Source organism: Vulpes vulpes, chromosome 9 (genome assembly GCF_048418805.1).
Source record: "Vulpes vulpes isolate BD-2025 chromosome 9, VulVul3, whole genome shotgun sequence".
Classification (NCBI taxonomy): domain Eukaryota; kingdom Metazoa; phylum Chordata; class Mammalia; order Carnivora; family Canidae; genus Vulpes; species Vulpes vulpes.
Window position 1 is genome coordinate 53517506 of NC_132788.1, and position 27671 is coordinate 53545176.

General features: G+C 48.3%; 1 protein-coding gene across 4 annotated transcripts in view; it reads right to left on the reverse strand.

Annotated features, from left to right (window-relative positions):
• Positions 1–219: 219 nt before the first annotated feature.
• ALDH1L1 (aldehyde dehydrogenase 1 family member L1) overlaps positions 220–27671 on the reverse strand; it is a 107537-nt gene continuing 80085 nt past the window's right edge. For all 4 annotated transcript variants that reach the window (XM_072720121.1, XM_025991615.2, XM_025991614.2 and 1 more), the window contains 9 exons: positions 26610–26715; positions 25133–25220; positions 12640–12733; positions 10181–10280; positions 8776–8874; positions 6397–6562; positions 3552–3657; positions 2300–2499; positions 220–486 (listed from right to left, as the gene is read on the reverse strand). In XM_072720121.1, the coding sequence (XP_072576222.1) occupies positions 431–486; positions 2300–2499; positions 3552–3657; positions 6397–6562; positions 8776–8874; positions 10181–10280; positions 12640–12733; positions 25133–25220; positions 26610–26715 (1015 nt within the window). In that variant the 3' untranslated portion in view covers positions 220–430. The remainder of the gene's footprint in view (positions 487–2299; positions 2500–3551; positions 3658–6396; positions 6563–8775; positions 8875–10180; positions 10281–12639; positions 12734–25132; positions 25221–26609; positions 26716–27671) is intronic.

The window sequence follows — 27671 nt, forward strand, 5'->3', positions numbered from 1 at the left end:
GCACTTCCCAAGAGTCGTGCCATCAGAGGCTCCCGTGCCTCCCGTGCCTCCCTTCATCTCAGCACCTGCTTCCTCAGGCTGCAGTGGATGCACACCCAGTTGCCAGTGCTGCACCTCTCCCCAGGGCACCTTCTTTGAGCAATGCACTCGAGTGTCAGGACTTGCAGGGCCGCCCAGCATCCCCACGGGTGAAGCTGAGAGACACGGGGGTCCTGCAGCCACTGGTCAGAATCTTTATTCACCCTGGGGCCACTGTGATCAGACAGGGTGTGCAGGTGGGAGGGCTTCCACATGGAGGTGCCACATGCACAGGAAGGGGTGAGAGACCGAGACTCAGGGGGCAGCCCAGGCCACCCCTGGGCAGGCAGGCTGGGTTGTAGGGGGCAAGAACACATCGTGGGGAAGGGGCTTTCTCTCAGGAGACCTTTCTTCAGTACTCAAAAGTAACCGTCTTGACGCGCAGGTACTCGTTCAGGGCCACCTCTCCTGCAAGACAGTAGGTGCCATGGGGAAGGTCACCCTCACAGCAGCAACTTGGGTGGGCCTCACCCTGTTGCTAGTGCTGCAGCCCTCTGACCTCACAGATCCCTGCGGCAACCATGTGGGGTCAGTGGAGGCTCAGCCCTAGTTACAGATGAGAAACCCAGACCCAGCAGGTGAGGCAGCTGTCGTGGGGTGGGGAAGCTGAGGATCCCGCTGTGGGTGTCGGGATACAGACTACTCTGGGCAACTATTCCAGAAACTTCCCTGCCCTGACTGCCGCCTCGTGAGGCTCGGCAGCCCCATCAGCCCGAGGGCAGTCAAGGGGCTTTCTGGTGGCCTCCTGCTACCCAGAGGTACCAGCCCATCCCCTGTCCCCATGGCCGCCCCCTAGCTAATCGCAGGTCGTGCTACTATGGGGAACAAGAGTCGCAAGCACCCAGAATTTGGCTGTGTTCTGCTGCTGGTGTGCTCGGCCTCACAACCAGTGCCTGGGGCCTGCAGTGCCTGGCATCTCCCCCACTCACTAAGGTTGGCCCCAGGAGCCATACTTCACCAGCCAGGCCTGCAGAGGTCTCTGGGCCAAACCCAGTGGGTTACTGGGGATGCCTGGTTTATGTGCACAGGACACAGGACAAGGTAGCGGCAGAGAGGACAGACTGCAAGAGCTCGGGGGCAGAGCTGTAAGTGACAGAGATCAGATCCTGAGGACTTGGCACCCACAGCCTCCTGGATGACAGTGGTCCTTGTAGATTCCAGTGGAAGAACCGAGATGGGGAAGCGGGAAGGAGCGGCAGGCAGGGACGAAGGGAGCAGTACTGTCCAACATGGTGTGTGTGTGCGCATGTGTGTGCCTGTGCGTGTGTGTGCCTGTGCGTGTATGCGTGAACCCCACCTCTGTGGGCACAGTGTTGGGCCTTGGGGTGTTGATGGGGCTCCTTTCACAAGCATCCCTGGGGTTTTCTGCAGGGTGTAAAAGGAGTGGGGAGAAAGTGGAACAGCAACCTCTCCATGGTCAAGCCTCCCCTCCAACTTCCCTGAGGATCCTGAGCTGGGTTCAAGGATAGAGGCTCTAGGAGACAGCTGCTCTCCAGACGCTGTCCCCACTGCCCCGCCCCCACTCCTGGGTGTTAGAGCTGGGATCCCCAACTGGAGGTGGTCCTCAGCGGCTGGATTCCATAGTGGCAGGACTGAGAGAGCAGTGTTCATGCTAAATCACGCAAGAGCCATGGAAAGAGGAGTGCCAGACCAGAAACCCTTCCCCTGGCAGGTCAGGCGGGCCTTGTGCTTGGCTACCCACCTGGGTGACACCGTCTCTATGCTAGGGACTCACACTGCCCCACTGGCCTCCACACTCGGCTTCCACAGCTTCTCCGGTTTCTGTGAGTGAAGTTCTGACTGCGGCCCCCCCAGGGTCCTGCTATGTGGCCCCCTGTCTGCCTCCCCAGCTTCCTCCCTCCATCAGTCCTCCCCATCCCTGCACTCAGGCCTCTCTCTGAAGCTCCAGGACCAAAGCTGCTGTCTCCTCTGCCAGGAACACACACCCTCAGGTCTTTATACAGCCTCCTCCAGCCACTCACACCTCAGGGCAGGTGCCACCCCCTTGGAGAGGCCCACCCTAGTCCCCACTAAAATTACCCTCCCAGTCCTCCTAGCCGGATCGCACAGACTTGCCCGTTGCCTAAACTCCCTAGCAGGATCTTGTTTTCTGTCTTCATTTTCACCTGCACCCCCTCCCATCCCAGTAAGAAGCGAGCCCCGGCCTCCAGGACAGGGCCTGGCATAAAGGGGCCTTAACAGATGTCCAGGATTAGGTTACCGAGGTCTTTGCCAAAGCCGGACTGCTTGAAGCCTCCGAAGGGAGCGGCCACATCCGTCTTGTTGTATGTGTTGACAAACACGGTGCCTGCCTCCAGCCTGTCGCTGACATACAGGGCTCTGTTGAGGTCTCTGGTGAAGACGCCGGAGGCCAGGCCAAACTCTGTGGCGTTGGCCCGAGACAGCACAGTGTCCACATCGCTGCATGGAAAACCCAGCAAGAACTCCGTGAGGAGGGTCACAGGGCCCCTCTGGGCACTGCTTGTAGAAAGACCTGCACCTGCCTCCAAGGGAGGCCCGGCCTAAGGTGCCAGGCCCACAGCAAGTGTGGAAGGGTAGGGCAGCCAAGCGAAGAGCAGAGGATGACAGAGCGGAGCAGGGTCCTGTCATCATGGGCAAGCCCCATGCTGTACAGACAGGGGGATGGGAGCCCAGGGACAGGGGCAGGCTGGGCACCACCACACACATCAGGCATTCCTCTGGGAGCTAGACCGGGGGCACCCACAGACATCAGACTTGAAGACTTAGCACACTGTATGCTTAGTAGATGGGAGAAAAGAATCTCATTCTAGTGCCATCAGCATGTGACGAAATTTTTGATAATTGTTTGACGGTTGGAAGTATAATGTATCGGAGATGAGGTGCCACTCTGCAATCATCCCAAAGGTGCTACTCTGAAAGATCATGGGAAAAGAGCCCATGGTAGAGCAATTACGGCCAGGCCGATTCCTCTCCCATTAAGCTGGGTCCGGCCTCCATGACTTGCTGGACCAATGGGACTGGTATAAATGAGGTTCTCAGCTCTCTGAGGCCACTGATGGTTCTTGAGAAGACTTGCACCTTCCACCTGGCCTCTGGGGGAGTTGGGTGCCGGGCAGCAGCAGCCTGACAGACCACAGAGCAGAGGTGGCCAGCTCCATGGAATCCTCACCAAACTGAAGACTCACAAGTGAAATAAGTAACTTGTTATTCCAAGTCACTGGGGCTTGGGGTGGTTATTATGCAGCAGTGGATAAGAGCAGAACCCAGCATGCTGTGAGGCACCAGAGTCCAAGAGGACACTCAGTGGGACCCAGCCCTGCTGGTCCCCTGGGGCTCTCCTAACTTCATTGGTTGAGGAAGGCTTGGCAGGAAGCTCGGCTCCATCCAGCTACATTCCCCTTCTGCAGCTCCCCTCCGCAAAGCTCAAGTGAAGACTGCAGTGAGGCACGGAAAAGGTCAGGTTCTCAAGAGACAGAAGCAGGACTCCCTACCCGTCAGCAAACCGAGAGATGATCATGATGGGCCCAAAGGACTCTTCCTTGGCTATGAACATGTGGTCCTCCACGTCTGTGAAAACAGTCGGCTCGAAGAAGAAACCTGAGGGGAGAGACAGCGAGCCGGTCTGCGGGTGGGCGGTCCTCTCCCCAGCCAGGCCCGGCCCCGCCAGCTACCACACACACATCCCACTCCAGCACTGCCATTCGTGACACTGTGCTGGATGCTACATACTGTGAGTGGCTTTCCTGCCCAGACATACGAGTTCACAGGATCCTCGCAGTGACCTGCGGTGGATCAATGAAATGCTGCTGAGGAAAATGAGCAGCTCAGTGTTGGTCTGTGATAGAGTGGGGATTTTTTTACCTAGTGCAGCCCCTCACATGACTCCCCATCAGTCCCCGTGCAGTAGGTTGAGTGGGGGAAGCCTCGCACACAGACAGGTTCTGATGGACAGGACCTCCCAGGACTGCCTCCCGGCTTCCCAGCCCCTCGGTGCAGGTGCTGATGCTTTAGGTTCAGGGGCAAATGCTCTCCACCAGGATCCAGCCACCTGCTCTCCTGTCAACACATGACCACCCCCTACTCCCATCCAGACTGCTGCCCCTACAGGCCCTAGTTGTAGATGGAGCCACCTCTGACAGCAGAAATGCCTCCTCTATTTCTCCTCTAGACACAGAGTCTTGGGACCCTGAGACCCTACTGGACTGAGATGTAATTTAGCCTGACTGAGGGAAATTGACAGATTTGAAATTTTTTCTTTCTAGTTTTTAGAAAAACAACAAAAAAAACTAACTTTAAAAACAACTTAAAATATTCCATATTTTTCATACATTTACAAATTACATATATATTTAAAGATTTTTTTATTCATTCATGAGATACACAGAGAGAGGCAGAGACACAGGAGGAGGGAGAAGCAGGCTCCCCGCAGGGACCCCAATGGGGGACTCGATCCCAGGACCCAGGGATCACGCCCTGAGCTGAAGGAGATGCTCAACCACTGAGCCACCCAGACGTCCCTATAAATTATATTTTAACGTTAATCACAATTTTTGAAACCTAAGTTAGGTATGAACACGTGTTGACTCATGTGTTATGGCCTGTATTCTCTCAGCCTACAGACTGCTGGCTGCCAGGCGCTGGAGGCCCTGGGCTGGGCAGGAGCTGTCCCTTTCTTGTTCTTTCTGTACTCTTCTCTGCCTCTCTGGACTCTGTGAGGGGGACTGCATGCCTAGCATCCCTCATCTTCTGATTTCTAGTTGGGTTTATATCTTGCAACTCTTCTCCTCATTGGGTTCCAAGAATTCTGCTCCCTCCTCTTGGCCCTCAAGCCAGTGGGTAGTAATGGCAGCTGCCCAGTATCCTGGTTTCTGCATGCTGCACCCTCTGACTGTTCTGCAAACCATGCCTTTGCTTCACTCTCTCCCATCACACCCTGAACTCTGGTCTTATGGACCCCTAGTCTACTGAGTCAGGGAAGGGGTTAGGCAGACAGTGGTTATCAGTGGCCAGGGAGCTCTGTGACACAGAAGCACCTATGGTCTGTGCCTGGATGTTATTTGAGCTGGTTGATGAATTCACCAATTGAGGAAATGGAGAGGTGTTTGCTAATCAGAGGAGCAGCAGAAGCCCAGGGAGCAGGAAAACGTGAGGTGTATTCAGAGAGAGTAAAATGTGGCTGGAGCATAGATCATGGGCAAGCCAGTTAGCAAAAGACCATGGAAGACCCTGGTGTGAAGTGAGGAGTTGGAGCTTGCTGCTGCAGGGGGACGGGTCACTGTAGAAGTTGCTTCAGTGTTGGCGGAGACGTAATAAGACTCCTGGCAGCTACCATAAACAAAGGGTTAGCATGGCACAAGACATTCCTCAGGAAGCAGACGTGATGGTCCAGGTAAAACAAGCTGCAGAGGGTCAGCAGTATGGTAGCAGGGAAGGCAAGAAAGATTTTTAATTTGAGAGAATCAGGCAATTCATTTATAATAGATGGTCAAGAAAAGAGAGTCAAGAATTCATCGTTTCCTTCCCTCTTTCATTCCATCAAATTAATTCAGGTTTGGTGTGAGTCTCCGTGCTGGCATGAAGGACCTAATAGTATAGAAGACAGACACCACACCTATCCCCATATGGCAGGCAGTCTAACAGGGAAGCAGCTCAAACAGTCTGTGCCAAAGCCCTTGGCTCCAGTGACTTGACCAGATGGAAGATTCCAGAGAGGCAAGTGTATGTCTGGGTCAGGACACTCAGATAATGCAATGGATTTAGTACCCATTCAGTCTGAAGGGCCTGGGGTCCTGCAGGTGGGTGTGTCTAGGTGGTCAGGATTTCCGGATGAGGAGGAACCTGGAGACAGATATTTGGGATGGTGTGAACCACTGCAGGGGTGAGATCCTCCAGGGAAATGGTCTGCCATGGGAAGCTTTCCAAGCGCAGAGAAGACTTGGGGATATACTTCCATTCAAGGTAAGGTGGAGAAGGAGGTTTAGTGAAAAGTGACCACTGAAAAGTAATGCCAAAGCCAGAAAGCCACGAAAGCCAGTGCCATGGAATCCACGGGAGGAAAGAATTTCAAGGATTCGGAGATGTTTATGGTGAATCAAAGTCCACTATGATACACATTAAACCAGCACTGACTGGATTTCAGCTCTGGTGTCTTCACCTTGCTGGGACCACACCTGGTCTGGCAGGTGTGCAAACAGCCAAGGGCACCATATCTAATGTCCCGGATGAACCCGGAGGCCTGGGAGCCTAACCATGGCCTTCACATGCCTCCAGATAGAGCTGGGCAGGAAGCCAGAGGCCATGCTGCCTGCCCTGCAGTTCACCAGCGCTCTGACTGACCTGGCCGAGGGACCTGATGCCCACCACAGACCAGGGTGGCTCCCTCCTCCACACCATGTTGGCAGTACTCCACCAGCTTCCGTAGGTGGGCTTGGTGGTTCTGTGGCCCATGGTTGGTGTCCCGGTCTAGAGGGTTGCCAATTTTCATCTTCTTCACCTCTTCTACCTGTGGAAAGTCCTTCCAGTTAGGTCCTGCTCAGCATCTGCCAATGCTCCAAACCTGATGCGCCTAACATGTCTGCATGTTGGTGACCAGCCACTGGCCGCTAAAGAAAGTCCACACGCCCTAAGGATGTTCCATATTCTGGTTCCAAGCCTGCCTTTCAGAGTGAAATCCCAAATGTACCCTATGCGCAAAGCCTAGTGTCAGACAAGCTGGGAAAAGAGAGGTGTCCAGGGACACAGGGGAGTGCTGGAGATGGGCCCGCAAGGAGCGTGTCACTATCGCGGTCCTGCACCCAGCTTCAAGTGCTGAGAAGCTGAGAGAATGCTTGTCTGAGCTCCAGAATGTGGATGGGAGTGGGGCAGGGCAGCTCTGGTCCTGCTGGAGCGCCACGGTGACAGACTCTAAGCGGAGTGGAGGGCCAGCTTTGAGGCCACCACTCTTGCCCCAACCTCTGCCTGCCTCCAAGGCCAGTCCCAAGACCCCTCCTCTGGGAAGCCTTCCTTGTTGCCTCAGCCAAGCTACAAGTAGGTCTAGGCTTTGCCCACTGAGACGTGGATTTGGGTCTCGTACAAGACGTGTCAGGCGGCATCTGCCAGATTCTGAGGCTGGGTGCAGAGTCAGAAAAGCCTTTGAATATGGGTGCTGTGCTACAGAAGAGAACTCGGGGGCATAACCAGTGAGAGGTAGACATCAGACCTTCCGGGCTCCAGGCTGGGGCTCGCCCCTCTCATTTTTGTCACATCTCTTCAGGCTTCTTCCCTAGTTTCTTAAAACCAAACAAAGCCAATGCCGCCCTCCCCATAGCTGCGTCAAAGTCAGGCCTGACTGGCCGCCTCCTCCTCGGAGGCCAGGGCTACTTCACCCCTCCATTCAGGCTCTGCACCCCGCCCCCCAGCCAGGCCTAATTGGATGCAGAAGACACCCTCTCACCAAGGACCTCTTAGCACAGTAGGCTGTTGCGCCCCTTCTTTGCTCCCACCTGGCCACCGACGACCCCTAGCCCCATCTGTCCCTAGGATGCCAAGAGCAGTAATGCTGAGTGTTCTGGTTGTGCAGCTCACTTCCTGTATTTGGGAACTGACACTATCCTGACAGTTCTGCTGGGATTGTGACCTTTGCTATCACTCTGTGGGGGTTGATGACTCTCTTGCAGACTCCTAGAAGGGACTGGGGCTTGCTTAGCTCTGTGTTCCCCACAACTACACCCACTCAGTGAGCTGCCCCCTAGTGGGTCCTTCATCATGACTCCTCATCTGTGCTCCAGGTTCAGCTAGTCCTGCCAGGCTGCCCAACTCCCAAACTACAATGGGTTATGCATTACACTCATTTCCCATCGGGGTAGGCTTCGTTTCCCACCTCCTGAATCTGGGCTGGGCTGTGCCTTGCTTTGGCAGGTAGAATGTGGGAGAAACAAACTTTGGAGGTCCCAAGAGGCATTTACACTCCTATTCTCATAGGAGCCCTGCCATTGGCCTTGCATGTGTCCAAGCACATGCTGCAGGATGTCCACAGGGACAACAATGAACCATCCCAACACAGCCACCAAGTGCCCCCATGACCGCAGATGCATGAGCAAGCTCAGCTGAACCTGGGCTGGTGCCCACACAGCCAACCCGCAGGGCTGTGCCTGCATAAATATCTGTTATCCTGAGCTACTAAGTTTGGGGAGTAGCTCATTATGTAAGCACCCACCCTGCAGCAGCCATGAGAGGTGGCTGCTGATGGTCGCAGGTCCAAGGGAGACCTCCTCCAGCCCATGGACACTCATAGCCAACAGCTGTTGACAGAGGACAAAAGCTTGGCCCATGGACCCCAGGGGTATCTCCAGAGCTCCTATCTGTGGGTCAGTCTAGGGCTGGATGTCACTCGAGACCATGTCTTGTCTCTGTCCTCTCCTGGTCACTCCCACCTCCTGGGCTTCACCTGACAGCTTGCCCACAGTGAGCCACATACACCTGAATTCCTGGCTTAGGCTTCTCTGCTAGGGAGCTGACCTAGGACAGACCCTTTTTGGTTATGTCAGTTTGAGCTGCAGGGTTACTATGTCTTCCTGAAACAGTTAAAAACAAGCGAAAAAGGATACAGCTTTGCCCAATGGTTTCCTCACTCAGGTGGACAGTGCCTGAAGCCACGTGGCCCAGCCCTGCCTCTCTGTCCCCAGCCCCCTGCAGCACATGTGGCTGCCCCAGTGAAGACTCTGCAGTAGAACTTACCACCTTCTGCACAAACTGGTCATGAATTGAGTCCTCTACAAAAAGCCGGCCCGCTGCAATGCAGTTTTCCCCTTTGTTGAAGAAGACAGAGCTCATCCCCTTCGGAGAATGGATAAGAATGCGAGCTTAGAGCCGCTCCCAGGGTGCCAGCCCCCTATATCCCACCAGCCCTTCTTATAGGGAAGGGGAGGAATGTGTGTGTTCCAATCTCCGATGGGATGGTGGGCCAGGCCCAGCCAGCAATGGGCACACAGGTTCTATTCATTCTTTGATCATCTTAAGAGAACAGATGAGTCCCATCCCCTGGGGGACACCTGTGTTCACACTGCAGAGAGTGGAGGACAAGAGGGAGTGGAGTGGAGTGGAGTGTGCGTGGAGACACTATATACAAGTGTGTTTCCTGGGGTGATGTAGGAGGGGTCATAGCCCACTCTCTTGGGGCTGAGCCTGGAGAGTCTATTCACTTGGAGTGGGCAGCAGTTGGCAGGCAAAGGCAGGCAGGCAGCCCCATGTTGTGGGAGGGACAGGGTGCCAGCCCAGGCTTGAGAGAACTCCTAGGAGTCCAGAATAAATGTTAGACCTGGTAGCCCTATGTGGGGGGCTAGGGGAGGAGGGAGAGCTTGGCTCTCCTGGCAGCTGGGATTTAACTGCCCAGTGACATGGCCTAGGCCTCTGGCCCTACAGTAGTGGCCTTGGCACTGGGACCAAGAGCCTGCGCTTATGGACTTGCCTCCCTCAGTTTCCCTATCTGAGGCCCACTCCCTTTCATGTTCATGCTGGGCATCACACTGACCTCCAAGGCACAGTGAGACTTGGATGGAATGGGGCATACCTGGATGGAATGGATACCTGGTTGAAATGGCTTGCTCAGTTGTGGAGTGGGGGACAGAGGTGTGGAGAGGGGGACCAAGGCATAACAACGACAATGACAATATGAACATAAGAACAACTGACACACAGCACCTGCCACATCTTCTGTGCCCTTCAGGCTTATTAATAGCTTGTTGAACCCCTGGAGTATAGGAGTATTCTCCCCCCTGGTACAGGTGAAAGCACGAGGCCCAGAAACATGAAATAGTTAGCCCCATGAGTCTCTCATGAGACTCATGAGGCTGCCCCATGAGTCAATGGTGGGGATGGACAAGTAGGCACAGCAAAAAGGAAAAGCCATCTGCTGATTTCAGAACAGATGGACAGATGGAACTATGGCTTACATTTCCCATTCTGTGAAGCTGATCTCAGTAATCCTGACCATTATGAAACTTCTCAGTATGCTTGTTTTCTGGAAGGCATATGTCATTCCTTGCCCTCTAGGTCCCTTCCTGCCAGTCTAGGCCAAATGTGTGAGTTTGACTGTAGAGTCAGAGATGGGTGCCCCACCTCCACCCCCCAGGCAGGCCCTCACCATCTGCACAGCCTTGCTGAGATCACAGTCAGCAAAGATGATGAGGGGCGACTTCCCTCCCAGCTCCAGGGACACCTTCTTCACGTTACTCAGGGCGCAGCTGAAAGGGACAGAGGTTGGTAAGGCTGGGTGCCTGGGGTATTGAGACATGGGGGCTCCAGGTGGAGGGGCCAAGGGAAAGAGGGCAAGCTTCTCCCCAGCCCCACGTGCATCAGCTCTCCCCTTTCCCTCCCCTTGCCACTCTGCTGCCTTCCTCTTCCATACCCAGGCCCATGCCCACCACAGGGCCTTTGCTCTCATAGCCCCCTCTGGCTCACTCCTCCTTCAGATATTATTGAAGCTCATTCATCACTTCCTTCGGTCTCTGCTCCATCCCCTTGTTGGGGTGCCTGCCCCAAGTGCTCCCTATAATTTGCACACCCTTGTGCTCCGTGCCTGCTGTGCTTTGCTGCATGTTTTATTTGTGTCTGACCCTGGTCATCAAAGCATAAGTCCCACTGGGCAGGCAGGCATTTGTCAGGTCATATGGCTGTTTGGTGGATATCCAACAAATAAACCAAACACAGAACCATTCCCCAGTTGGGACAGCTGCAATGCCATAGGGGCTTCGACACCTTGGATTTTTAGTGACAGGTGCAGAGAGAAGCTGGGGATCCTGTGCACACTGCCTCAGTGTGCACAAAGTGGACCTATTGATACTGTCCTCAGAGGGACGCTCAAAGCACTGGGCCGGTGAAACACAGGCATGGCGCAGGGTGGGAGTCGGGGATCTCCTCACTCAGGACTGACACAGCAAGGGGGCTTCCATCTCAGGTGCCAGTCATAGGGGTCTTGGAAAGCCCCCAGAAGATGGCAGTCCCAGAGCCACAGGATGCTACCCATACCCTCCTGCCCTGGAGTCCTCAGAGCTGACATTCACTGAGCCCTGACTCGGACCTTAGCACACATGGGCTTACATATGGCTATCACCTACACAGCACAGGGGAGACTAGCTAGCTTTTGCAGCTACCCTGCCCACTCCCTCATCCGTCCATTTGTCCTGCATCACTCCCTGCCTCCCCCTCTTCAAGTGCTGAGGCTTGCCCTCCTGTACCTCAAAATGCATCAGAGCAGCTCCACCTGGTCCACTGACAGGCTATGATAACAGCCTCTACTGACCCTGAAGGCACACTCCAACAGCCACATTGGCTGTGGCTCCTGACCCAGAAGACGACGTCATGTAAAGCTGCTGTGATCCAGCATGGTATCACTCAAGGAAAGGAACAGGGTCCAGACTGCACCCTGGCTCACAGAGTGGGTATGTGGGGCCAAAAGGTGAAAATCTCATCTTGTGGGGCACAGAGAGCCCATGGAGAGCAGGGCCAGAGGCTGCAGAAGAGTCTAGGAAGAAAAAACACTGCTCTGCATTGAGATGAGATGTTATTTTAACACAAGAGAAGCCTTTCTCCCCGTGGAATTGTCACATCATGGCTAGACTACCTGGGAGGTCCACGCATGAGCCTTGCAACAGAGACAGAGGTGGGTGGTCACATGGCCTCAGAGAAAGGTGTCAGTATACCCAACAGAAGCCCCAGCTTCTTTCTGTTTGTACCTTTCAATCAAGTACAGTTGTCTGAAACCCACTCCCAGAGTTCAGCTTCAGTGGGGTGGGGCTCAGGCATCCTGTGGTTGTCTTGGGGTACTGAGTTGTGGTCCAGCCCTCTCCAAGCTCATCAGCTACATAGACCAGCACCATGGAGCATGCAAACACCCTCGCTGAACTGATGGGGAAACTGAGGTCTGGAAGGGTCAGGGCTTGGCCACAGTCATATCATAAATTAATGACAGACCCAGGAATAAAACCCTAGCTGGCTGAGGCAAGTCCAAGGAATAAGAGATGAGAGGATGTTCTAGAACAGGTCAGTCCAATAGAATAGAACAAAAGCCTCAAATACCAGCCTCAGTAATCCTGAGGCACAGCACCTGCCACATCTTCTGTGCCCTTCAGGCTTTTGCATAATGGCAAATTGCATTCAGGCAAATTGCATAATGGCAATTTTTTGGTGCCACTAAAAAAATAAATTTCTTTTAGTTTTGAAAGAAAACTAAAAAGAAACCAATGAAATTAATTCTAATATATTTTATTTAACCCAATTAATAAAAAATATTATTTCCACTTGCAATAAATAGAAGAAGTTAGTACTACTCTGTGCAGTAAGTTTTCAAAATCTGGTGGGCCTTTTACACTTGGAGCACATCTCAGTTCATAGCAGCTCTATCCCAGGCAGCCACATGTACTCATGGCCCCAAATCGCACTGAGGCTTCCGCACCCGCTGGTCTGAGTGTGCTCCACAGAGCAGCCACAGCAGCCTCACCAAGGGCTTGTCAGAACCCAGACACAAGGTCAGAACCTGCAACAGGCTCACATATGGCACTGCCCACAACCCAACACTGTGACCAGAGGTACCCAACCACCTACCTCTTCATGATGTGTTTCCCCACCTCTGTAGAACCCGTAAACCCAATTTTCCGCACATCAGGATGGTCTGAGAGTCTCTGGCCAACCAGCGAGCCTGCGGATGAGAGTGGGCAAGGGGGTCAGGGCGGCCGCTGGGTGCTGAGCAGGAGGTACAAGTTCCACCACCCTTCACACTTACATCTTGAAGCCAGAGCTGTGGGATGTGCCCCCAATTGCTTAGCGCCCTCAGTGCCCAGGGCTCGATGGGTCTCATTGCCTGCCACAGGCAGAACTGTGTTCCCTCAGACTTAATTATTTTGAAATCCTTACCCCCAGCACCTCAGATCTGACTGTATTTAGAGAGAGGGTCTTTAAAGGGGTGGTTAAGACAAAACCATCTTCTTTCTTCAACACATGCTGTCTCCTCAGCTGATCTCACCTCGGCTCACCTCTTCAAATGCCACCTCCTGATACATCATCCTCTAAATCTGTCTAGGATCTGGATCCACTTGTGATTCCTCTGACTGCTCGGCACCTCCACTTGGATGTCTAACAGCCTCTCAAATTCAATATATTTGAAACTGAACTCTTAATCTTTCCCCAGAAGTGTTCCTCCTACAGGTTCTCCATTTCAGTAAACAACCTCTCCTTGCAGCAAGTTGTTGAAGCCAAGAACCTGGGAGTCAGTCTTGACACTTCCCTTCCCCACTTCATCAACTGCCCAATCCTGGAGGAGGAGAACTGTCCTTCCATTTCCACTGCTCCCCTGCCTCTAAGTTCATAAAACTGCATATGCCCAGGTGCACTTGTGGAGATTCTGGTTCAATAGGTTTGGAGTGCAACATTTACATTCTCTATATATAGTTAAAGCTCTATAAGTGATTTATTTTTAAGTTTTATTTATTTATTTGAGAGAGAGAGAGAGAGAGAGAGAGAGAGAGAAACAAGAACATGAGTAGGAAGAGAGGCAGAGGGAGAGAATCTTCAAGCAGACTTCCCACTGAGCATGGAGCACAATCCTGGGCTCAATCCCACAACACATGAAATCATGACCTGAGCCAAAACCAAGAGTCAGATGCTTAATGGGCTGAGCCCCCCAGAGGCTCCAGCTCTACAAGTGACTTTGATACTAATTCCATTCCACCATCCTTGTCAAAAAGAAGATAACTGGGAAAGTAAATATTTGCAAAAGATATATCTGATAAAGGCTTGTTATCCAAAATATACAGAGTTCAATAATAAGAAAATAAACAGGGATCCCTGGGTGGCGCAGCGGTTTGGCGCCTGCCTTTGGCCCAGGGCGTGATCCTGGAGACTCGGGATCGAATCCCACATCGGGCTCCCGGTGCATGGAGCCTGCTTCTCCCTCTGCCTATGTCTCTGCCTCTCTCTCTCTCTCTCTCTCTCACTGTGTGCCTATCATAAATAAATAAAATAAAAAAATTAAAAAAAAAGAAAAGAAAATAAACAACCCAATTTTTAAAATGGGTGAAGGATCTGTACACACACCTCATCATAGAAGATATACAGATGAAAAATGAGTATATGTAAAGATGCTTAACATATATCACTAGAGATTGCAAATTAAAACAATCACTACAAAAAAAAAATAAAACAATCACTACATTCTTATCAAAATGTCCAATATCCTAAATGTTGACAATACCAAATGTTGAAGAGGTTTAGAACAACAGAAATCCTCATTCATGGCTGGTAAGAATGCAAAATGGTGTGACTGATTTGGAAGACAGTTTGGCCATTTCTTACAAAAGTAAAAATAGCCATATCGTAATCAACCACACTCCTTGGTATTCACCAAATGAGTTGAAAACTTATGTCTACATGACACACTGCACAAAGATATTTCTAGCAGCTTTATTCATAGCTGCAAAAACGTGGAAGCAACTGAGATGTCCTTCAGTAGGTGGACAGCTAAATAACCTGTGGTACATCCAGACTATGGAATAGTATTCAGCATTAAAAAGAAATGAGCTGCAGATCAGCGTCCCCGCCCCTGGAGCATCCAGGCCTCTGCAGCCTGAGAGCTCCATAGTTACTGTGGGAGCTGAATTCAGGGCTTCAGAGTGGCCGCCGCCACTGTGGTTGTTCCTCCTGGGGCCTCACGGAGTAAACAACCCCCACTGAGCCTCACGGTGGCCTCACCGGATAAACAGGATAAACATTACTCACTGAGCCCTGCACCAGACAGGGGGCAGAGCAGCACCCCCAAGTGCTAACACCTGAAAATCAGCACAACAGGCCCCTCCCCCAGAAGACCAGCTAGTCGGACAAGTTCCAGGGGAAGTCAAGGGACTTAAAGTATACAGAATCAGAAGATACTCCCCTGTGTTTTGTTTTTGCTTTTGTTTTTGTTTTTTATTTTTGATTTCTGTTTGCTTCCCCCACCCTTTTTTTCCTTTCTTTCCCTTTCTTTCTCTTTTTCTTCTTTTTTTTTCATTTTTTCTTCCTTTTTTTTTTCTCTTTTCTTTCCTTCTTTTTCTCCTCTCTTTTTCTCCTTTTCCCAATACTACTTGTTTTTGGCCACTCTGCACTGAGCAAAATGACTAGAAGGAAAACCTCACCTCAAAAGAAAGAATCAGAAACAGTCCTCTCTCCCACAAAGTTACAAAATCTGGGTTACAGTTCAATGTCAGAAAGCCAATTCAGAAGCACTATTATAAAGCTATTGGTGGCTCTAGATAAAAGCATAAAGAACAGAAGAGACTTCATGACTGCAGAATTTAGATCTAATGATGCAGAAATTAAAAGTCAATTGAATGAGATGCAATCCAAACTAGAGGTCCTAACGACAGGGGTTAACGAGGTGGAAGAACGAGTGAGTGACATAGAAGACAAGTTGATGGCAGAGAGGGAAACTGAGGAAAAAAGAGACAAACAATTAAAGACCATGAAGATAGGGATCCCTGGGTGGCACAGCGGTTTGGCGCCTGCCTTTGGCCCAGGGCGCAATCCTGGAGACCCGGGATCGAATCCCACATCGGGCTCCCGGTGCATGGAGCCTGCTTCTCCCTCTGCCTGTGTCTCTGCCTCTCTCTCTCTCTCTGTGAGTATCATAAATAAATAAAAATTTTAAAAAAAAAGACCATGAAGATAGATTAAGGGAAATAAACGACAGCCTGAGGAAGAAAAACCTACATTTAATTGGGGTTCCCGAGGGCGCCGAAAGTGCCAGAGGGCCAGAATATGTATTTGAACAAATCCCAGCTGAAAACTTTCCTAATCTGGGAGGGAAACAGGCATTCAGATCCAGGAAATAGAGAGATCCCGCCCAAAAATCAATAAAAACTGTTCAACACCTTGACATTTAATAGTTAAGCTTGCAAATTCCAAAGATAAATAGAAGATCCTTAAAGCAGCAAGAGACAAGAAATCCCTGACCTATTTCACTCAGCATAATACTCTCCAGTTCCATCAATGTTGAAGCAAATGGTGGGTATTTCAATCGGAGAAGGACAAACATTATATGTTCTCAATCATTTAGGGAATATAAATAATAGTGAAGGGAATAGAAGGGAAGGGAGAAGAAATGGGTAGGAAATATCAGAAAGGGAGACAGAACAATAAGACTCCTAACTCTGGGAAACGAACTAGGGGAGGTGGAAGGGGAGGAGTGCGGGGGTGGGGGTGAATGGGTGATGGGCACTGAGGGGGGCACTTGACAGGATGAGCACTGGGTGTTATTCTGTATTTTGGCAAATTGAAAACCAATAAAAAATAAATTTATCGTTAAATAAATAAATAAATAACCATATGTACCATGACTACATGAGAAAGCTGCCATGATACAATATATGCTACCATGATATGAGTGTTGTAGATGTTTTCTGTTTTATATTTTTCTGTATTTTTCAATTTTTCTTAGAAAACACGTTTAATTTAGGAAAAAAGAAATATGATTTGAAAATTTTAGATTTCTAAAGATCTAGAGGATATAAATTCAAAAAGAAAAAAAAAAGAAATCCCTGACTTTTATGGGGAGAAGTATTAGGGTAATAGCAGACCTCTCCACAGAGACCTGGCAGGCCAGAAAGGGCTGGCAGGATATATTCAGGGTCCTAAATGAGAAAAACACGCAACCAAGAATACTTTATCCAGCAAGGCTCTTATTCAGAATGGAAGGAGAGATAAAGAGCTTCCAAGAAGGCAGGAACTGAAAGAATGAATATGTGACCTCCAAACCAGCTCTGCAAGAAATTTTAAGGACTCTTAAAATTCCCCTTTAAGAAAAAGTCCAGTGGAAAAATCCACAAAAACAAGGACTGAATAGATATCATGATGATACTAAACTCATATCTTTCAATAGTAACTCTGAACGTGAATGGGCTTAATGACCCCATCAAAAGGCACAGGGTGTCAGACTGGATAAAAAAGCAGGACCCGGGATCCCTGGGTGGCGCAGCGGTTTGGCGCCTGCCTTTGGCCCAGGGCGCGATCCGGAAGACCCTGGATCGAATCCCACGTCGGGCTCCCGGTGCATGGAGCCTGCTTCTTCCTCTGCCTGTGTCTCTGCCTCTCTCTCTCTCTCTCTGTGACTATCATAAATAAATAAAAATTAAAAAAAAAAAAAGCAGGACCCATCTATTTGCTGTCTACCAGAGACTCATTTTAGACAGAAGGACACCTACAGCCTGAAAATAAAAGGTTGGAGAACCATTTACCATTCAAATGGTCCTCAAAAGAAAGCAGGGGTAGCCATCCTTCTATCAGATAAACTAAAATTTACCCCGAAGACTGTAGTGAGAGATGAAGAGGGACACTATATCATACTTAAAGAATCTATCCAACAAGAGGGGTTAACAATCCTCATTATATATGCCCTGAATGTGGGAGCTGCCAAATATATCAATCAATTAATAACCAAAGTTAAGACATACTTAGATAATAATAGACTTATACTCGGTGACTTCAATCTAGCGCTTTCTACACTCGATAGGTCTCTAAGCACAACATCTCCAAAGAAACGAGAGCTTTAAATGATACACTGGATCAGATGGATTTCACAGATATCTACAGAACATTATGTCCAAACTCTACTGAATACACATTCTTCTCAAGTGCACATGGAACTTTCTCCAGAATAGACCACATACTGGGTCACAAATCAGGTCTGAACCGATACCAAAAGATTGGGATCGTCCCCTGCTTATTCTCAGACCATAATGCCTTGAAATTAGAACTAAATAACAATAATAAGTTCGGAAGGACCTGAAACACGTGGAGGTTAAGGACCATCCTGCTGAAAGATGAAAGAGTCAACCAGGAAATTAAGGAAGAATTAAAAGATTCATGGAAACTAATGAGAGTGAAGATACAACCGTTCAAAATCGTTGGGATACAGCAAAAGCAGTCCTGAGGGGGAAATACATCGTAATACAAACATCCGTCCAAAAACTGGAAAGCATTCAAATACAAAAGCTAATCTTGCACCTAAAGGAGCTAGAGAAAAAACAGCAAAGAGATCCTACGCCCAGCAGAAGAAGAGAGTTCATAAAGAACTCAACGAAATCGAGACCAGAAGAACTGTGGAACAGATCAACAAAACCAGGAGATGGTTCTTTGAAAGAATTAATAAGAGAGATAAACCATTAGCCAGCCTTATTAAAAGGAAGAGAGAGAAGACTCAAATTAATAAAATCATGAATGAGAAAGGAGAGGTCACTACCAACACCAAGGAAATACAAACGATTTTAAAAGCACATTATGAACAGCTCTATGCCAATAAATTAGGCAATCTAGAAGAAATGGACGCATTCCTGGAAAGCCACACTACCAAAACTGGAACAGGAAGAAATAGAAAACCTGAACAGGCCGATAATCAGGGAGGAAATTGAAGCAGTCATCAAAAACCTCCCAAGACACAACAGTCCAGGGCCAGATGGCTTCCCAAGGGAATTCTATCAAACGTTTAAAGAAGAAACCATACCTATTCCACTAAAGCTGTTCAGAAAGATAGAAAGAGATGGAGAACTTCCAAACTGGTTCTATGAGGCCAGCATCACCTTAATTCCAAAACCAGACAAAGACCCCACCAAAAAGGAGAATTACAGACCAATATCCCTGATGAACATGGATGCAAAAATTCTCAACAAGATACTAGCCAATACGATCCAACAACACATTAAGAAAATTATTCACCATGACCAAGTAGGATTTATCCCCGGGATGCAAGGCTGGTTCAACACTCGAAAAACAATCAATGTGATTCATCATATCAGCAAGAGAAAAACCAAGAACCATATGATCCTCTCAATAGATGCAGAGAAAGCATTTGACAAAATACAGCATCCATTCCTGATCAAAACTCTTCAGAGTGTAGGGATAGCAGGAACATCCCTCAGCATCCTAAAAGCCATCTACGAAAAGCCCACAGCAAATATCATTCTCAATGGGGAAGCACTGGGAGCCTTTCCCCTAAGATCAGGAACAAGACAGGGATGTCCACTCTCACCACTGCTGTTCAACATAGTTCTGGAAGTCCTCGCCTCAGCAATCAGACAACAAAAAGACATTAAAGGCATTCAAATTGGCAAAGAAGAAGTCAAACTCTCCCTCTTTGCCGATGACATGATACTCTACATAGAAAACCCAAAAACCTCCACCCCTAGATTGCTAGAACTCATACAGCAATTTGGCAGTGTGGCAGGATACAAAATCAATGCCCAGAAGTCAGTGGCATTTCTATACACTAACAATGAGACTGAAGAAAGAGAAATTAAGGAGTCAATCCCATTTACAATTGCACCCAAAAGCATAAGATACCTAGGAATAAACCTAACCAAAGAGGGAAAGGATCTATACCCTAGAAACTATAGAACACTTCTGAAAGAAATTGAGGAAGACACAAAGAGATGGAAAAATAGTCTATGCTCATGGATTGGCAGAATTAATATAGTGAAAATGTCTATGTTACCCACGACAATTTACACATTTAATGCAATCCCTATCAAAATACCCTGGACTTTCTTCAGAGAGTTAGAACAAATTATTTTAAGATTTGTGTGGAATCAGAAAAGACCCCGAATAGCCAGGGAAATTTTAAAAAAGAAAACCATATCTGGGGGCATCACAATGCCAGATTTCAGGTTGTACTACAAAGCTGTGGTCATCACGACAGTGTGGTACTGACACAAAAACAGACACATAGATCAATGGAACAGAATAGAGAACCCAGAAGTGGACCCTCAACTTTACGGTCAACTAATATTCGATAAAAGAGAAAAGACTATCCACTGGAAGAAAGACAGTCTCTTCAATAAATGGTGCTGGGAAAATTGGACATCCACATGCAGAAGAATGAACTAGACCACTCCCTTGCACCATACAAAACGATAAACTAAAAATGGATGAAAGATGTAAATGTGAGACAAGATTCCATCAAAATCCTAGAGGAGAACACAGGCAACAGCCTTTTTGAACGCAGCCACAGTAATTTCTTGGAAGATACATCCACGAAGGCAAAAGAAACAAAAGCAAAAATGAACTATTGGGACTTCATCAAGATAAGAAGCTTTTGCACAGCAAAGGATACAGTCAACAAAACTCAAAGACAACCTACAGCCTGGGAGAAGATATTTGCAAATGGTGTATCAGATAAAGGGCTAGTTTCCAAGATCTATAAAGAACTTATTAAACTCAACACCAAAGAAACAAACGATCCTATCATGAAATAGGCAAAAGACATGAAGAGAAATCTCACGGAGGAAGACATAGACATGGCCAACAAGCACATGAGAAAATGCTCTGCATCACTTGCCATCAGGGAAATACAAATCCAAACCACAATGAGATCCCACCTCAGGCCAGTGAGAATGGGGAAAATTAACAAGGCAGGAAACCACAAATGTTGCAGAGGATGTGGAGAAAGGGGAACGCTCTTACACTGTTGGTGGGAATGTGAACTGTTGCCGCCACTCTGGAAAACTGTGTGGAGGTTCCTCAAAGTCTTAAAAATAGACCTGCCCTACGACCCAGCAATTGCACTGTTGGGGATTTACCCCAAAGATACAGATGCAGTGAATCGCCGGGACACCTGCACCCCGATGTTTCTAGCAGCAATGTCCACAATAGCCAAACTGCAGAAGGAACCTCGGTGTCCATCGAAAGATGAATGTATAAAAAAGATGTGGTCTATGTATACAATGGAATATTCCTCAGCCATTAGAAACGAGAAATACCCACCATTTGCTTTGACATGGATGGCACTGGAGGGGATTATGCTGAGTGAAGGAAGTCAATCGGAGGACAAACATTGTATGTTCTCATTCATTTGGGGAATATAAATAATAGTGAAAGGGAATATAAGGGAAGGGAGAAGAAATGTGTGGGAAATATCAGAAAGGGAGACAGAACGTAAAGACTCCTGACTCTGGGAAACGAACTAGGGGTGGTGGAAGGGGAGGAGGGCAGGGGGTGGGGGTGAATGGGTGATGGGCACTGAGGGGAGCACTTGACGGGATGAGCACTGGGTGTTATTCTGTATGTTGGCAAATTGAACACCAATAAAAAATAAATTTATTATTAAATAAATAAATAAATAAATAAATAAATAAATAAATAAATAATAAAAATAAATGAGTTATCTAGCCATGAAAAGACGTGAAGCTTAAATGCATATTACTAAATGAAAGAAACCGATCTGAAAAGACTATATACTGTATGAGCCCCACTATATGACATTGTGGAAAAGGCAAAACTATGGAGATAGTAAAAGATTAGTGGTTGCCAGGGATTGGAGGGAGGGAAGGAGGGAGGGAGGGATAAAAAGGTGGAGATCAGAGGAGTTTTAGGCCTGTGACACTATTCTATATGATATCACAATGGTGGAGGTTTGTCATTATACATTTGTCATATTATGTACAACACCAAGAGTGAATCCTAATGAAGTCTATGAACTTTGGATGATAATGCTGTGTCATTGTAAGTCTGTCAATTGCAACAAATGCAAAACTACTCTGGTGTAGGATGTTCATAGTGAGGGAAGCTGCTGTGCACTTAAGGGGATATGGAGTATATGAGAACTCTCTACACTTTCAACTCAGTTTTTCTGTGAACCTTAAAGTGCTCTGAAAAATAAAGTGTATTTAGTAATAATAGTAATAATAATAATAAAATCACTATTTTAGGCTACTGAAGAAATACTTACAAGAAGGTGTCATATATCAGATCACAAATAAATTCTCCATTTTAAAGATTTTGTTTTTAAGTAATCTCTACACCCAGCATAGGGCTAGAATTCACAACTCTGAGATCAAGAGTTGCATGCTCCCACTGACTGAGTTGGGCAGGTGCTCCAGAAATTCTCCATTTTAGAAAGCAGAATGTTTATAAGTTATTGTGGGTTAGATTGTGTCTTCCCCCGATTTATATGCTGCTATCCCAACCCCAGTACCTCAGAATGTGACTTTATTTGGGAATAGGTTGTTGCAGATATAATCAGTTAAAATGACATCATTAGGGTTGGCCTTAATCCAGTAATGGATTTATTAGGTCAATGGTGTCCTTATAAAGTGGAAAATTTGAATACAGACACACACAGAAGGAAAGATGGGGGTGATGTCTCTAAAGCTAGGATGAGGCAAGGAAGGATCTTCCCAAAAGCTAGAGGGACCACAGCCTTGCCAACACCTTCACCTTTATTTCTAGTCTCCTTAATCAGTAAGGTTCTGTTGCTTAAGCTATCTAGTTTGTGGTACTTTACTATGGCAGCACTAGCAAACAAATACACAGGCCATATTCTGTGATCATGACATATTAAAACTAGAAATATAAGAACAGAATTTTAGGAAAAAAAACACTTGGAAATTTTTTTAAAAGTCTTTTTACTTACTGGGTCAGAGAATATATTAAAACAACAGTTGCATGTTATTTAAGAATAATGAAAATATGAACACAATAAATTCAAAAGCTATGAGGTTGAAGTCACTTCGGAAGGCTAGCATGAGGAGCCCTGTTGATGATTCCCAAGGAAATATAACTGGTGAAAATTATTTTTTTATTTAAAATGTTTTATTTATTTATTTGAGAGAGAGAGAGAGAGAGAGAGAGAGAGAGAGAGCATGAACAGGGGAGCTGCAGAGGGAGAGGGAGAAGCAGATTCCCCATTGAGCAGGGAGCCTGATGCAGCACTTGATCCAGGACCCTGAGATCATGACCTGAGCCGAGGGCAGATGCTCAACTAACTGAGCCACCCAGGTGCCCCTAACTGGCGAAAATTACTAAAAAAAGGAAAAATTAAGTTTCTGGAAATTTTCCTAAATTTCCATATAGCAAGTGAAGAAACATTTATGCAAGTAAATCTGCTAAATCTCAGTAAGAACAATGAGAGTCTGTGTGGTACCTGAGCCATGAACAATTCTCTCCTCTGCATCTCCCCTCTCCCTCCAATTGATGGAAACTCCACCCCAGGTGAGTGTGGTCAGGAAGGTAGGGTTCCTCTACTCCAGTGTCCAGGCCAGGGATATGACATCTTACCAGGAGGGGCAGTCTATCACCATTTGCATCTCCTCCAATTCTGAGTTTTAGAGGCTAGCTTCCTGGTTGAATATGGCTTCCACACAGTCCCTACTCATAAAGTGAAGACTAACTGGGGTGTGGCAGGTTGATGGTGTTGGGCCCTTATCCACCTAGCCCTAGCTTCCTCACAGGGCCCATCACCTGATGCAGTGGTTCAGAAATATTGGGCAGAGGGAGGAGCTTTCTATAAGAACAGAGAGCTTCCCAAAGGTACTGACTGACTTTATTTGAAGCTGTGTGGGGAAATTCAATTCTAAGGGCATTCTCAAAAACATTAGAGATTTTGGGGGTGAGCAATTAAGAGAAAGCACAGCTCTATGACAGCAATGAGGTCAGCCGCAGGTCAATTAGTTTAGCAGAGAGAACTGGGAGAGAGCCCCCTGGGTAAGAACAAATCTCAAAGGATGGCCTCTAAAAGTACCCCTGCAAAGGGTCCCAAAGTTAATTGAATCAGATTGTCAAGGAATTCATGCCCTCCAGCATTGCTGAAAACAGGAGAGCAAGCCAACTGTAGTTAATGGAGCTGAACTGTTGAGCGTGATACCAAAGGAGGCAAGCAGCTTAACAGGGAGACCAGGGGAAGAAGAGTCAGAGAGTCCTGCTAAAACTCCTGTCATCTTGTGCTCAAGGCTGTGCTCCCTGAGGAGTGGCAGCAGTGGCTACACACCACAGGGAAAACATACCTAAGTCAAATAGCCTAGCCAAGCCACTAAAGACACGAACAAGCAAATAATGAAAACAAGCTTTAGAAAGGGAAGAAGAGGATCAGGATCCAGAGTTGGTACCATATATTACCTAAATTATCTAGCTTTTAACAAAGAAGGCTATGATGCATGCAAAGAAATAGAAAATTGTAACCCATCAGGAGGAAAAAAAAGGAAGAAAGAAACAGACACCATAAGCTGAGAGGGCTCAGATATTATACTTAACAGACAAAGACTTCAAACCAGCCATTATGAATATGTTCAAAGTACTAAAGGAAGCCATGCATAAAGGAAGCTATGATGGCAATGTCTCACCAAGTGGATAATATCAATAAAAATTTTTTCTTTAAGAATTAGGTGGAAATTCCGGAACTAAAAAATATAGTAACTGAAATAAAAAATTGAGTAGAGTGGCTCAACAGTAGGTTTAAACTGGCAAAGGAAAGAATTTGAGGATGGTTAGAGATTACAGAATCTAAAATATAAAGTTTTATTCATTTGGGGAATATAAAAAATAGTGAAAGGGAATAAAGGGGAAAGGAGAAAAAAATGAGTGGGAAATATCAGAAAGGGAGACAGAACATGAAAGACTCCTAACTCTGGGAAACGAACTAGGGGTGGTAGAAAGGGAGGTGGGCGGGGGGTGGGAGTGACCGGGTGACGGGCACTGAGGGGGGCACTTGACGGGATGAGCACTGGGTGTTATTCTGTATGTTGGCAAATTGAACACCAATAAAAAATAAATTTATAAAAAAAGAAAAAATATAGTTTGATATTCTAACAATCAAAGGGAGAATCAAAAAAAGGAATTAATTATAAGAAATTATTAATACAACTCTATGTCAATACATTTTAAATGTGTGCAAGAAGTTTTCCGATAAACTAGACTACTAACCACAGAAGAAACTAAAAAAGCAATTCATGTAATAATATCTCCCCAGATGCTCTAAGCCTAGAATGTTCTACAGATAAATTCTCTCAAACCTCCAAGGGCAGATAATTCCCAAGTTACATAATTTATTTTAGAGCACATATATACGTACAAAAAAATGGAAAACATTCAGGGAAGCATTTGAAAGCTAGAACCCTTCCAGGTGTGAGTCTCCCCTACCATGGGAGAGGGCCATCTCCCTATCAGGCTGGCCACCCCCACTGGATCACTGTGCCCCACTTTGCTCCACCCAACGTGCATCATGCAGCAACCCTGTTCTGACCAAGTGCATCTCTGGCTGCCTAGAGCCCTGGCACCCCCAGATTCCCATGTCCACATCCCTTACCAGATCCCGGGAGGATGTTGACCACCCCCTTGGGAATGCCAGCCTTCATGGTCAACTCTGCAAACTTCAAGGCTGTGAGTGGGGTCACCTGCGGAGGCAGGAAAAAAGACTGGGTCTGGAGGGATTGGGAAGTAGGGTTCCTGCCTTCCTCTCCCAGAAGCCAAGGTAGCAAGCAGGGAGAAGCAGTCATGGCAGGAAGACCCTCCAGGGGCAGAAGCCCATCATGCGGGTACTGCCAACCTAGCCAGCTTCCCCCACAGCTCCAGTGGACAGCTGGGAGAACCTCACGTACCTTCTAGCGCCTTCTCCTCACAGGCTCCAGCCGTGTGGCCAGACCTGGCCCCTTCCTGAATGTTCATACCTTCTTCACTCAGAGAGTGTGGAGTCCCAGGACTGCCTGGAAGCACCTCGGTGCCAGGCAGTGGTCTGTGCAAGATTCCGATTACCACCTCACTGCCAGAGGCCGTCCCCTCCCCTTGACCTACAAGCAGCTGTTCCTATCTGGACCAGGTAATCTTCCTCATTAAGGGTGGACTGTGCCTCACCCCCCACAGGCCTCTAGCTGTGCCACATCTGTGGGGTACTGGCCCTGGGAGGGTGCAGGCCTGTCAGGGGCTCTTCCAGGGACAAGTGCTTGGATCTGTGCACAGCACCCCCATACTAATAGTGGGGGGGGTGTCACAGACCATCTCAGAGGGTTGTTGTGATGCTCAATAAGCAAATATATGCAAATTTTAATGTAATTTGTTGTATTATTAAAATGCTTGAGGAGTGCCTGACTCAGGGTGAATACTGTAAATTCAACTATGATTATTGTTGGTTTTTATTATAATACTTCTGGAGCCAAATTGCCCCAAAGCAGCCAGGGGAGCAAGAGACCTCCTAGGCACACTGTTCAGAGCCAAGTGATGGAGCATCTTGCCTTCACATGGAGCATCTTGCCTTCAGTTCCTCACACCTCTAGGGGCCAGCAGGGGAGGGGTTGCTACTGCTGCTGTACAGAGAAAGAAGCTGAGGCTCATGCAGAGGTGTCCTCATCCCCAGGGGACCCTGCTCAGGTCCTTCCAGCCTGCCTGAGTGAGCCCAACGTCCTACCTCTGTAGCCTTTCTAGGAGGGACTGGGCTTTAGTCTCAGAGCATAGGGCTTGAACAAAAGGGGTACCGAACAGGGTTTCTGCTCCCCCAAAACCAGAGGGCTGGCATGTGTGGAAAAATCCCCAACTGCTCACAAAGCAGCTGCAGGTCCACGGACAGCTGACTTGACTCTGCCTATAGCCCACACTGGCCCCTGATGCATGCCACCTCTGAGCAGGGCCCCAGAAGGCCAGCCTTCATCAACAGTACCCTTCCTTCCTTGAGGAGAAACCAGTCCCACATGGGCAAAGGGGCCAACAGGCCATCTGTCTCCTCCTTTACAGGGTGCTTATCAATACCCTCTGCAGCCCACAGGCCCGGCCTGGAACACACCCACACCCACCTGGGCAGGCTTGATCACCACTGTGTTCCCAGCAGCCAGGCAGGCAGCTGTCTTCCAGGAGAGCATCATCAATGGGTAGTTCCAGGGGATGACAATGCCACAGACCCTGCCATACAAAACAAGGGGGACTTAGTCTCTCTATTCAGCCTGGGTGCCAGAATGCACCTGCCAACTGTGTCCTCTCTCCCAAGTATGACACCCACTCCACTCCACTCCACTCCACTCCACTCCATTCTGGGCTTCCTGATATGGAGCCAAAGTTCTCCCTAAGAGATAGCTCATACTTGCCTTCCCAGTCTCTGATGGGGCAAGATGTCCATTCTGCCAGTAGCCCCTCTTTCCAGAAGGGCATAAAGGCAGGGAACCCAGTTTCCAATAGGAGCTGTGAGACGTGTCTAGGGACATGCCATGGCATGACACCAGGCAGTGAGGGAGGTGACAGCAGGCAGGGCCTGGGAGAAGGCCAAGGATCGCATGGTGGACTGAGAGGGTATGTATGAGAGAGGGTTGGGATCACAAGGGTGGGCCAGAAGGAAGTAGGCGAGGGTCTTCCTGGGCATAAGGCCAGGGGTCAGTAGCATGGAGAGAATGAAGCAGTCAGCCTGGGAGGCCTGAGAAGGCTTGTCTGCTTTGCATTAAGAGATGACACCCAGTGTTAGGGTGCCCCTCGGCCCCAGGGAAAGGCTCTGCTGAACAGTGTCTCCAACAGGAGGAGGGCCCCCACAGTCCCGGAGGGCCTAATGATGACATCTGTGGTCCTAGCAGGCATGTGGCCCTGCTTTGCCCTGATTCCTGCAAAATGCAGGGCACTATTTTCATCAGTGTCAGACAAAGAGCCCATCGACACAAGAGCTCCACAGAGGCAACGAGACTTGTTTTCTTCACCATCAATATACTCATGATCATCATCCCCATCAGAAGGTTTCCCAAAAAGATGACTTCCTAGCTAAACCCAGGCAGGGGGAAGAACGTGTATAAAGGCTGAAGGCAGGACAGACTGGGGACTGGCATACCATCCTGGGAGTAACGGGGTGCATTCCACTCCCTCACCCCCAGTACACC